The sequence below is a fragment of the Cetorhinus maximus genome, chromosome 23, assembly GCF_964194155.1.
Source record: "Cetorhinus maximus chromosome 23, sCetMax3.hap1.1, whole genome shotgun sequence".
Classification (NCBI taxonomy): Eukaryota; Metazoa; Chordata; class Chondrichthyes; order Lamniformes; family Cetorhinidae; genus Cetorhinus; species Cetorhinus maximus.
Genome location: NC_135901.1, coordinates 37,477,015 through 37,489,533, shown reverse-complemented (window position 1 = coordinate 37,489,533; position 12,519 = coordinate 37,477,015). Strand labels below are relative to the sequence as shown.

Here is a 12,519-nt window from a genome sequence, read left to right as displayed (position 1 = left end):
CTCATCTGGATACATATTTTGTACTTTTACTTGTTCCATTCCCATTCTCTTTGATCTTGCATCATGAAACCTTTTTTCAGTTAATCTCTCCCGCCCTGCAGCCTTTTACAACCATTTCCTTCTGTTCCCCTTCCCACCTCCCCTTTCACTTGCTCACAGACGTGAAACGTTAATTCTGTTTCTCTCTCCGCAGATTCTTGCAGACCTGCTGAGTGTTTCCAGTTTTTACTGATTTTATCTCTGATTTTAAGTATCCACAATATTTCCATTTTGTACAATGCTGAAACACTGACTGATTACACTGATTAACAAAGTCATTCATGTATTCATTTGTTATTTGCACTTTATGTTTTGATCTGTGTTTAATTATTGAGCTATTTTATCAGTTATGAGTGTCCTTAAATGTAGTTACAATTTCATCACTTCCCTGGTTTTCCCTCATACTTCCTGGCACTAAGATTAAATCTTGACTAATCTTAAATGGAAGGATCAGTCCAGCAGCGACAGACTAGTCAGCTTAACCTCGGTGTGGGAAAGCATTTAGAAGAGGGGATTCAGGACAAAATTAACAGTCACTTGGATAAATGTGGATTAATTAAGAAAGGCCATTTGTTAAGGGCAAATCGAGTTGAACGAACTTGCTTGAGTTTTTTGATGAGGAAAGAGAAAGATGATGAGAGTCATACGATAGCTGTGCACATGAACTTCTGAAAGGCATTTGATAAAGTGCCATGTAACAAGCTTGTCAGAAAAGTTAAAGCCCATGGGACGGATCTGACTGAGTGACAGGAAACAAAAAGGCCGGCCACATGATGGTGGGAATTTCACATGGTGATATGTGTCAAACGAATCAGCTTTGTTTCAAACACAGCGTGTGTCTTGTTTTTGATTTCTCTAAAAATGTCCATCGTGTGTTCCCCACAGCTTCTCTCCCATCTTCGATGTGTGAAAGGAGCATCACGCCTACAAACCTGGTTCAGATTTAAAATTGAATCCACTCAGCAAATATTTTTAACAAAATGTGAACAAGTAAACAGATCACATCAAATAATCGGCAAAAATACAATGAGCGTTGATGTGAAATGTGCTACCTGAAAGTTGGAAGCAGATTCAAGAGTGACTTCCAAAGCGAATTGGATCTCTTATGACAAGGTAAAGTTTTCAGGGTTCTGGGGAAAAGAGCAGGGGAGTGGGACGAATTGGCAGCTCTTTCAAAGATGATACCAGCCCTACCATGCAGCTCTATATTGACAGGAGACAGTCTGATGTCCAACTCCCTGAGAATAAAGAAAGATCCCAACTCTCCAACATCCCCTTGCATTCTTTGTCAATATTTTTCAAATGATGACAGGTTCCTTCCTTCTTTTGAAATTCCACTTCCGTGTGCAGGGGCTGCAGACAGTGGACACAAAGAGAGCAGCAAATAGGGCTCCGAGTATATACCCTGGGTTTATCCTTGACTTGGGCTTCCTGCTGGGCATGCGCTAGGATCCATTGGGATTTCAATGTGCTGGGGCATTTCTGAGTGTGTCACTGGACCACCAGGAACAGGAGAAGGCCGTTGACCTCTGAAAGCTGCTCCACAATTCAATTAGATGAGGGTTGATTTATATCAGAACTCCATTTACCCGCCTTCATTGCATATCCCGTGAACCACTTACTGAACAAAAATCTATCCATCTAAGTCTTGTAAGCTCGGATTGACCCTGAGCATCCACTGCATTTTGCCGGAGAGAGTTCCACATTTCTACTCCACTTTGTGTGAAGAATCTCTGCTTGATTGCACTGCTGAATGGCCAAGCTCTGACTTTTGAAAAAATTCATTCACAGGATGCGGACTTCGCTGGCTGGGCCAGCATTTATTTCCCATCCATAGGTGCCTTTGAGAAGGTGGTGGTGAACTGCCTTCTTGATGTACCCTTGTTCTCTATATTTTCCTGAATGCACGTCGAGCAAATTTTGGTCGATCCTCTTTAACCCAGACACCAGAATAAATTTCATGAGTTGGACAATGAGCACCAAGACCACGGCGTTAAGGTAGATTGGGAAAACACTGCGATCGCTCACTTGGTAGTGACACCCAGTGTAATGGATGGAGGGAAGAGAGGGTAAAGATGCATAAAATTCTTCTTTATCACCCTCTCTCAGCACGTAGGGACACAGACCAGAGGACAGACTCCCCTCTTGTGTACTTGGTTGCTGTATAAATTAACTTAATAATCGGAACATAAAATATAATTCTGCATTCAACCATGGAGATCTTCAATGGCGGTAACATTACCCAGCATTCACTGATCCTAGAATATGCTCTATCTTCACCTTGGGCCGTCCTCGCGCAGGCGCAGTGTCAGGCAGTGACTAGAGCATGCGCAGCCGGGGCTCTAACCAGAGCATGCGCAGTCGGGTGCTGGAAGGACAGACGCGGCTGTGTGGGATCAGCGAGGAGGGCAGAGGAATCGAGCCAGCGGGTGGGTGAGGGAAAATGGAGCCGCCAAGTGAGTGGGGAGTTTTCATTAACACTTGCTGGAGGCCTTAAGACGCGAATGAGAAGTTTCCGGTCCAACACTTGCACAGGGTTTGGAAGTTGCCGCGCTTCTCCCGATTTCAGGCCCAGATTAACAGCCGCCATCCTTTAAATGGTGTGCAGCAGTGTGTCCGCCATCTTTATCAGGGGCAATATGCAGCAATGCGCACGTGTGTCCCCCATCTTTACTGAGGCAACGTGTGTCAGCGTTTTATCGGGGCAACATGCAGCAGTGCGCATGTGTGCGCCATCTTTGTGGGAGGCAATGTGCAACAGTGCGCATGTGCATCCGCCATCTTTATGCGAGGCAATTGCAGCAGTGCGCATGTGTGCGCCATCTTTGTCGGAGGCAATGTGCAACAGTGCGCATGTGTATCCGCCATCTTTATGCGAGGCAATTGCAGCAGTGCGTATGTTTGGTGGGAGAATTAAGATTTGGAGCCAGAAATCCGGAATTAGAGGAAGTGAAGATATCTCGGAGGATTATGAGGCTGGAGAAGATGACAGGGATAGGGAGGGGAGAGACCATAAAGGGATTTGAAAGGATCAGGAATATAAAATTTTAATGCTTCTTAGCCTTTGTAGGTCAGTGAGCACAGGGGTGATGGGTGAACAAGACTTGGAGCGAGTAAGCACACGGGCAGCAGAGTTTTGGATAACTGCAAGATTACAGGGAGGTTGAATGTGGGAGGTCTGCCAGAAGTGCGTGAGGATAGTTAAGTCTAGAGATAACAAAGGAACGGATGAGTTTCAGCAGCAGATGAGCTGAGACTGGGCTGGAGTCAGGCGATGTTACTGAGGTGGAAATAGGCGGTCTTGGTGATGACGTGGATATGTGGTTGGAAGCTCATCTTGGGGGGAAATATTTCACCATGGTTGTGAACAGTCTGGTTCAGCTTCAGACAGTTGTCAGGAGAGAGATGGAATCGGTGGATAGGGAGTGGAGTTTGTCGTGGGGGCTGAAGACAATGGCTTCAGTCTTCCCAATACTTAAATGGAGGAAATTTCTGCTCATCCAATACTGGATGTCAGATAAGTCAGGATGGTGTGTGACCTGGAGGTGATGGTGTTCACATGCACCTGCTACCCTGGTCCTGGGTGGTGGAGGTTGAGGGTTTGGGAAGTTCTGTCAAAGTTCTGGTTGAGTTGTAGAGATATGAAATTTGTCTCCTTCAGTCCATCTCTCACATTTCTCTCTCTTTCCCGTTCTCTTCATGCCCAGAGGCCAGAGTCTTGTGTAGGCCCAGACGGGGTGGCAGGTTCCCTTCCCTGAAGGATATTAGTGAACCAGTTGGGTTTTCATGGCAATCCAGCAACATTCATGGTCACTTTTTCCTAGTGCCTGCCCCACAAGTTACCAGATTCATTCAGCTCAATTTCACAACTTGCCTTTGTGTTTTTGTGGGTTCTCTCTCACTCCCTTTTTTCTGTTTTAAATCAATTTCACAGGGTATTAGAAGGAGAGGATTTGTAGTCCGGAAACCGAAACTAAACATCACATCAAGATCTGACGGAGTCACCCAATTTATCACAATCTGAATATGATGGAATTTTGAACATGGAAGGAAAAAAAACTGTTCACAATGGGAAGAGACCGTACACGTGTTCTGTGTGTGGACGAGGCTTCACCCGATCATCTGGCCTGTCAAAACATAAATGCAGTCACACTGAAGAGAAACCATGGAAATGTGGGGATTGTGGGAAGGGATTCAAGTACCCATTTCAATTGGAAGCTCATCGACGCACTCACACTGGGGAGAGGCTGTTCACCTGCTCCACATGTGGCAAGGGATTCATTACTTCATCCAACCTGATGACACATCAGCGAGTTCACACTGATGAGACACCTTTTAAATGCCCAGAATGTGGAAAGTGCTATAAACGTTCTGGGGACCTGATGCGCCATCAACGTGTTCACACTGACGAGAGACCATTCAAATGTCCAGACTGCTGGAAGTGCTACAAAAGTTCCTGGGAACTGATGTCCCATGAACGAGTTCACACTGACGAGAGACCTTTTAAATGCCCAGACTGCATGAAGTGCTATAAAAGCTCCGGGGAACTGATGTCCCATCAACGTGTTCACACTGACGAGAGACCGTTCAGGTGCTTGAACTGTGGGACTGGGTTCAAGCGTTCATCTACCCTCACTAAACACCAGCGCACTCACACTGGGGAGAGGCCGTTCGCCTGCTCCAAGTGTGGGAAGAAATTCACTCAGTCATCCCACCTGCTGACACACCAGCGGGTTCACACTGGCGAGAGACCTTTTAAATGCCCAGACTGCGGGAAGTGCTTTAAGAGTTCCAAGGAACTGCTGTGCCATCAACGTGTTCACACTGACGAGAGACCTTTCAGATGTTCTCATTGTGGGGCTGAGTTCAGGCGTTCATCTCATCTCAGTGAACACCAGCGAGTCCACACTGGGGAGAAGCCATTCACCTGCTCCACATGTGGGAAGGGATTCACTCAGTCTTCCAGCCTGAAGACACATCAAAGAGTTCACACAGCAAGAGATCTTTTAAATGCCCAGAGTGCGGGAAGTTCTATAAAAGTTCTGGGGAAGTGATGTCCCATCAACGTGTTCACACTGATGAGCGACCGTTCAGCTGCTCTCACTGTGGGACTGGGTTCAGGCGATCATCTCAATTCACTGGACACCAATGAATTCACATCGGGGAGAGACTGTTCACCTCTTCTGAGTGTAGGAAGGGATTCACTCATTCTTCCTGCCTGCTAACACACCAGCGAGTTCACAAGGAACTACAATGATTGGATTTTGCTGTTAATCACATCCAGGACTGAACCATGTTAGTTTTTGCTGATGTTAATAAACTCCAGCCCAGTTATAAGGGCTAATATTCTGGATTAAAGTGAAATAAATTAGCTTTGTGTTGAACATATGGCGTGTCAATTTTTTAAAAAACATCTCTATTACAAGCTACAAATGAACAAGGAACAGGAGGAGGTCACTCGTCCCTTCAAGCCTGCTCCACCGCTCAATCAGATTGTGGCTGATCTGATTCAAACCTCAACTCCATATTCCGGCCTAACCCGATAACATTTCACCCCCTTGCTCATCAAGAATCTATCTACCTCTGCCTTAAAAATATTCAAAGACTCTGCTTCCACTACCTTTTCAGGAAGACTTCCTACTCTCTAAGAGAAAAATGCCTCCTCATCTCTGTCCTAAATGGGTGACCTCTTTTTTAAACAGTGACCCCAAGTTCTAGTTTCTCCCACAAGAGAAAACATCCTCTCCACATCCACCCTCACAAGACTCCTCATGATCTTAGATGTTTCAGTCAAGTCGCCTCTTACTCTTCTAAACTCCAGTGGATACAAGCCTGGCCAGTCTAACATTTCCTCATAAGACAACATTCCCATTCCAGGTATTAGTCTAGTAAATTTTCTCTAGACTGCTTGCAATGCATTTACAACCTTCCTTAAATAAGGAGACCAATACTGTACACAGTACTCTTGATGTGGTCTCACCAATGCCATGTATAACTGAACTATAACCTCCCTACTTTTGTATTCAATTCCCCTTACAATAAACAACCTCATTCTATTGTTTTTTTCCTAATTATTTGCTGTACCTGCACCCTAACATTTTGCAATTCATGCTCTCAGCCACCCAGATCCTCTAGATCTCAGAGCCCTGCAATCTCTCACCGTTTACATAGTATGCTTTTTTATCCTTCCTGCCAAAATAGACAATTTCACATTTGCCCACATTATACTCCATTTACCAGATCTTTGCCCACTCACTTAACTGATCTCTATCCCTTTCTACACTCCTTATGTCCTCTTCACAAATTACTTTCCTCCTATCTTTGTCATCAGCATATTTAGCAATTATAATTTGGTCCCTTCATCCAAGTCATTTATACACATTGTTACAAGTTGGGGCCCCAGCACTGATCCCTGTGACATACCACTCGTCCTGCCATCCTGAAAAGGAGCTATTTTTGCCTAGTCCCTGCTTCCTGTTAGCTAGCCAATCTCTTATCCATGCCAATATGTTACCCCCTCCACCATGAACTTTTACTTTCCGCAATAACATTTCATGTAGCACTTTATCAAATGCCTTCTGGAAATCTAAGTACAGTACATCCATCAGTTCCCCATTACCTACAGCACATGTTACTTAAAAGAACTCTAACAAACTGGTTAACCATGATTTGCCTTTAACAGAACCATGTTGGCTCTGCCTGATTACCGTGAAGTTTTCTAACTGTCCTGCTATAACGTCATTAAGAATAACATCTAACATTTTCCCTATGGCAGATGTTAGGCTAATTGGCCTGTAGTTTCCTGCTTTCTGCCTCCCTCCCTTTTCGAGCAAAAGAGTTACATTGACTATTTTCCAATCTCTTGGAATCTTGCCCAAATTTAGGGAATTTGGAAAATTAAAACCAATGCATCAAATATCTCACTCAACACTTCTTTTAAGACCTAACGATGTCACCAGGACCCGGAGACTTGTCAGTCGCAGCTCCAACAATTTCCTCAGTACCATTTCCCTCTGGATTGTAATTTTCTTGAGTTTCTCCCTCCCTTCAATTTCCTGATTTACAGCTAAATCTGGGATGTTACTTGTCTCCTCTGAACTGCGCAGGCACCTGGCTAGAATATTAAACTGTGACGTCATGGAGCAGCACTTTGGGTCTTTGTTTTGAAGAAATGGAATTCGGCTGTTCTCATTAGGAATGCTGGAGACAGACTGATCAACAATGTCATAATCAAATGGTGCAGCACAGCAAGAGGATCTTCCACCCATCATTTCTATATCTAAGCATTTTGCAGTTTTCTAATTAGTCCTGGTTTCCTTCTCTCTCTCCATAACCCAGATTTTCTCCCTCTCAAGTCACTGTCCAATTCCTTTTTGAAAACTCTTGAGTTAAGAAAAATAATATTGAAATTTGAGCAGGAACTTCTGCTGTGCCCAGTCTGCTAAATTCTGCAGTGTTAACAAAGTTTCCTTGACCCAATGACACAAAGAGTTGCACTGGGGATTATTATACCATTTTTGAACCAAAAAAAAGTACTTAATCTGTTGATTTCAATTTAAATATTTAAATGAAGTTTATTCTGATCAAGCATCTCCTTTTCTCAGTCGATATGTACAATCTAATTCCCCTTGCTGTACAACCTGTTACAGAGGCTGTTATAGAAAACAGGGAAAGGTTTGCTACAGCCATACAAGGCCCTGGTTAGATCACACCTGGAGGACTGTGTATAGTTCTGGGAACGGCACCTTATAAGGGATCAATATTTGCCTTGAAAGTTTCAGAGGAGCTGCATTGATGAGGTTGGTGGGTTTTGGAAATTGAAAGTTGTACATCCGCAGCTTGTGGCACTATTTCACCTCACTGTTCACTTCATGTTCATGTCTCACACACTCGATGCTGTTATTGGCTAAACAAGTCTTCTGTGTTTGAACTAAACATGCTATTATTAGGGGCTCCCACTCCTGCCGCCCGGGTTTGGCCCTCATCAGGGAATGTTGTTTTCCTGTTGCTGTGTGAACTGTCACAATGAACTGATCCTGGAGTCTCCTTCCCCTGGGATCTACAAAACTGTTGCCTCTCTTACTCTTTCATTCTCACTCTTTCATCCCCAGTTTGGAAGAACGAGGAGAGACATTACAAATTGCAGTGTTCGGGGAAAAGATTGGGTAATGTCAGGGACAGAACGGGCAGACAACCCTCTTTCCCTGCTGTAACCATTCTATAATTTCATACAAATAATATTAATATACTCGCAAGGTCTGTAGTCGTGGCTGAGTGGTTAAGGCGATGGATTAGAAATCCATTGGGATCTCCCCACGTAGGTTTGAATCTGGCCGACTAAGTTTCTTGTTGTTTCTAATTTTAACCGAGTGCTGATGGAATTAATTATCATTTAACTAGAGGGAAAGCCATCCAAACACATCCGTGTTCTCTTATTTCCATTTGTCAGCCCTCTGCAAATTTCCAGTCGGAAATGGAACAAAAACTGAGCCAAGTTGGTGATATTATTTCATTCTGGTATTTGTCTCTCCTTAGGCCTCTGTCACTTTCGGTGTGTATATATCATATATGAATTTGTTTACAGGATGTGGGCGTCGCTGCCTAGGCTAGCATTTATTGCCCATCCCTAAATGCCCTTGAGAAGGTGGTGGTGAGCTGTCTTCATGAACCGCTTCAGTTCCTGTGGTGTATGTACACCCACAGTCTGTTGGGGTTGGGGGAGCTCCAGGATTTTGACCCAGCGACAGAGAAGGAACGACGATATATTTCCAAGTCAAGATGGTGAGTGCAGGGGATCTTCCATGTGGTGGTGTTTCCATGTATCTGCTGCCCTTGTCCGTCTAGATGGAAGTCGTCATGGGTTTGGAAGGTGCTGCTAAGGAGTCTTGCTGAGTTTCTTCAGTGCATCTTGTAGATGGTACACACTGATGCCACTGTTCGTCGGTAGTAGAGGGAGTGAATGTTTGTGGAAGAGGTGCCAATCAAGCGGGCTGCTTTGTCCTGGATGGCATCAAGCTTCTTGAGTGTTGTTGGAGCTGCACTCATCCAGGCAAGTGGAGAATATTCCATCACTCCTGATTTTCACTTTGTAGATGGTGGACAGACTTTGCGGAGTCAGGAGGTGAGTACTCAATGCAGGATTGCTAGTCTCTGACTAGCTCGTGTAGCCACAGTATTTATATGGCTAGTCCAGTTCAGTTTCCGGTCAATGGTAAACCCAAGAATGTTGATAGTGCAGGATTTAGCGATGGCATTGAATGTCAAGGGACGATGGTTAGATTCTCTCTTGTTGGAATTTGTCATTGTCTGGCATGAATATTACTTGCCACTTCTCAGCCCAAGACTGGATATTGTCCATGTCTTGCTGCATTTGGACATGGACTGCTTCAGTGTCTGAGGACTTGCCAATGGTGCTGAACATTGTGCAAAGCATCAGCGAACATCCCCACTTCTGACCTTACGATGAAGCAGCTGAAGATGGTTGGGCCGAGGACACTACCCTGAGGAACTCCTGCAGTGATGTCATGGAGCTGAGATGATTGGCCCCCAACAACCACAATCATCTTCCTTTGTGCCAGGTATGACTCCAACCAGCGGAGAGTTTCCCCCCCATTCCCATTGACTCCAATTTTGCTAGGGCTCCTTGATGCCACACTTGATCAAATGCTGCATTGATGTTAAGGGCCGTCGCTCTCACCTCACCTCGGGAATTCAGCTCTTTTGTCCACGTTTGAATCAAGGCGTTAATGATGTCAGGAGCTGAGTGGCCCTAGTGGAACCCAACTGGGCATCAATGTGCAGGTTATTGCTAAGCAAGTGTCACTTGATAGCACTGTTGATGACCCCTTCCATCACTTCATTGATGATCGAGAGTACACTGATGGGATGGCGATTGGCCGGGTTGGACTTATCCTGCTTTTGTGTGCAGGACATTCCTGGGCAATTTTCCACATTGATGGGTAGTTGTAGCTGTGCTGGAGCAGCTTGGATAGGGGCACGGCATGGAGCACAAATCTTCAGTACAATTGCAGAATATTGTCAGGGCCAAAGCCTTTGCAGTATCTAGTGCCTTCAATCGATTCTCGATATCACGTGGAGTGAATCGAGTTGGCTAAAGCCTGGCATCTGTGATCCCGAGCACCTCCAGAGGAAGCTGAGGTGGATCATCAGCTCGCCATTTCTGGCTGATTATTGCTGTAAATGCTTCATGCTGATGTGCTGGGCTCCTCCATCATTGAGGATGGGGATATTTGTGCAGCCTCCTGGTCCACTGCAGCCCCGAGAACACAATCAGCTTTAAATCCAGAATACTGAACTTCACCCAGTTACAGGGATAATGATCATCAGCAGAAACAAACCTCAACAGTCAGAATGAACATGGTTCAGTCCTGGATGTGATTAACAGCAGCAATAACAGTAGAGTCCAACCCCTACGATCACTGATGAACTCGCTTGTGTCTCTGCAGTTGGGACGAGTGAGTGAATTCCTTCCCACAGTCAAAGCAGGTGAATAGTCTCTCCCCAGTGTGAACTCGCTGGTGTGCTTTGAGCTGGACTGAAGACCTGAATCACTTTTCACAGGAAGTACAGCTGAATGGCCTCTCCTCAGTGTGAATTTGCTGGTGTTTGAGCAAGTCAGAGGACACAGTGAATCCTTACCCACATACAGGACAGATGAACGGTCTCTCCCCAGTGTGAATCCGCTGGTGTATCCGCAGGTCAGATAACTGAGTGAATCCCTTCCCACATTCGGAGCAAGTGAACAGCCTCTCCCCAGTGTGAATTTGTTGGTGTGTTCGCAGGTGGGATGACTGAGTGAATCCCTTCCCACACTCGGAGCAGGTGAATGGTCTCTCTCCAGTGTGTATTCGCTGGTGCGTTTGCAGGTGGGATGACCGAATGAATCTCTTCCCACACTTGGAGCAGGTGAACAGCTTCTCTCCAGTGTGACAAAGCTGGTGCACCAGCAGGTGGGATGACTGACTGAATCCCTTTCCACACTCGGAGCAGGTGAAAGGCCTCTCTCCAGTGTGAAACCGCTGGTGTATAAGCAGGTTGGATGACTGAGTGAATCCCTTCCCACACTCGGAGCAGGTGAACGGCCTCTCCCCACTGTGCACTCGCTGGTGTCTCAGCAGGTTCACTGACTGAGTGAATCCCTTCCGACACTCAGAGCAGGTGAATGATGTCTCTCCAGTGTGAATATGCTGGTGTGCTCGCAGGTTGGCTGACTGAGTGAATCCCTTCCCACACTCGGAGCAGGTGAACGGCCTCTCCCCAGTGTGACTGCGCTGATGCTTTTGTAGCTGAGATGGGTAATTGAATCCATTCCCACATTCCTCACATTTCCACGGTTTCTCCATGGTGCTGGTATCCCTGTGTCTCTCCAGATTGGGGGAACAGTTGAAGCCTCGTCTACACAGAGAACACGTGTACAGTTTCTCCCCACTGTTAATGGTGAGATGTTATTTGAGGCTGTGTAACTGGTTAAAGCTCTTTCCACAGTCAGTTCACTGGAACACTCTCACTCGGGTGTGTGTGTGTCTCGGTGCTTTTCCAGTCACACTGATGTTTGAAATCTTTTCCCACAGACAGAACAGACAAACATTTCTCCTTCCACATTCAAAATTCGATGATATTCAGGTCCTGATGAATCGAGTGACTCTCTCGGATCTTGATGTGATGCTTGGTTTGAGTTCCCCATCTGCAAGTTCTCCCCTTCCAATACCCTGTGAAAGGAGTGTACAATAGCCATCACTGTCAGTGCAGGATAGAAATTCAGAACAAACAATCCTAGTTTCTCTGGAACATTTTTTCCTCTCTTGTTTCCCCAAAGCAGCAAATCCCCATCCCACACACTCTCCCTCCTCCCTGTGCTGAAATCCAAACAGAGTTTTGGACAATTCTTTCCGTATATTTTTAACAAATTTATACAGCTTGAGATAACAATATGTTTGATCATTCACTTCTGTCATTACTCGTGACAAAACATTAATCTGAAACCCCCTGACCGACCATACAGAAGAGCAGATGTTAACCTTGTGTCCAAAACTTACTGGGTGGAGATTTAATGAGTGATCATGAAGGTGGTTTCTCCAAACCTCCCAGGGTTTCCTTCCTTCCTTCTCTCTGGGATCAGTCTCATGGTCCATTCTGGTTCTTGCTTCTCTTCGTGATGACTAAGTAACTCCAATTAAACACTGAGAAGACTGAAGACATTGCTTTCAGTCCCTGCTCCAATCTCCATTTCCCAGATACCAACTCCATCCCTCTCCCTGGGAACAGTCTGAGATTAAACCACTCTGTTCACAACCTTGGGGTTACACTTGATCTCGAGATGAGCTTCTGACCTCATATCCCTGCCGTCAATAAGATCACCTGTTTCCACCTCCGTAATAATACCCAACCTCACCCTGTCTCAGTGCATCTGCTGCTGAAACCCTCATTCACGCCATTGTTACCTCCAGACTCGACTATTCC

General features: G+C 45.4%; 4 protein-coding genes and 1 long non-coding RNA gene across 5 annotated transcripts in view; 3 read left to right on the top strand and 2 right to left on the bottom strand.

Annotated features, from left to right (window-relative positions):
- Positions 1-12,519, bottom strand: part of LOC144697569 (uncharacterized) — a 721,063-nt gene that overhangs the window by 53,933 nt on the left and 654,611 nt on the right. The window lies entirely within an intron of this gene.
- The window catches only part of LOC144697492 (uncharacterized), a 756,645-nt gene that overhangs the window by 97,914 nt on the left and 646,212 nt on the right, over positions 1-12,519 (top strand). The gene's annotated exons all lie outside the window — the stretch shown is intronic.
- Positions 1-12,519, top strand: part of LOC144697480 (uncharacterized) — a 142,050-nt gene that overhangs the window by 89,853 nt on the left and 39,678 nt on the right. The gene's annotated exons all lie outside the window — the stretch shown is intronic.
- Positions 2,414-12,519, top strand: part of LOC144697562 (uncharacterized) — a 51,756-nt gene continuing 41,650 nt past the window's right edge. The window contains exons 1-3 of the mRNA XM_078569610.1: positions 2,414-2,495; positions 3,974-5,024; position 5,228. Coding sequence (XP_078425736.1) covers positions 4,083-5,024; position 5,228 — 943 coding nt within the window. The 5' untranslated portion in view covers positions 2,414-2,495; positions 3,974-4,082. The remainder of the gene's footprint in view (positions 2,496-3,973; positions 5,025-5,227; positions 5,229-12,519) is intronic.
- LOC144697518 (uncharacterized) lies at positions 10,281-11,706 on the bottom strand. Its single transcript, XM_078569544.1, has one exon. It carries the CDS (start codon positions 11,400-11,402, stop codon positions 10,695-10,697), a length of 708 nt encoding a protein of 235 aa, XP_078425670.1. The 5' UTR covers positions 11,403-11,706; the 3' UTR covers positions 10,281-10,694.

What these genes read in the sequence shown, in the direction of transcription:
- LOC144697518 (XM_078569544.1), bottom strand. Translation starts at nt 11,402, where the DNA reads ATGGAGAAACCGTGGAAATGTGAGGAATGTGGGAATGGATTCAATTAC.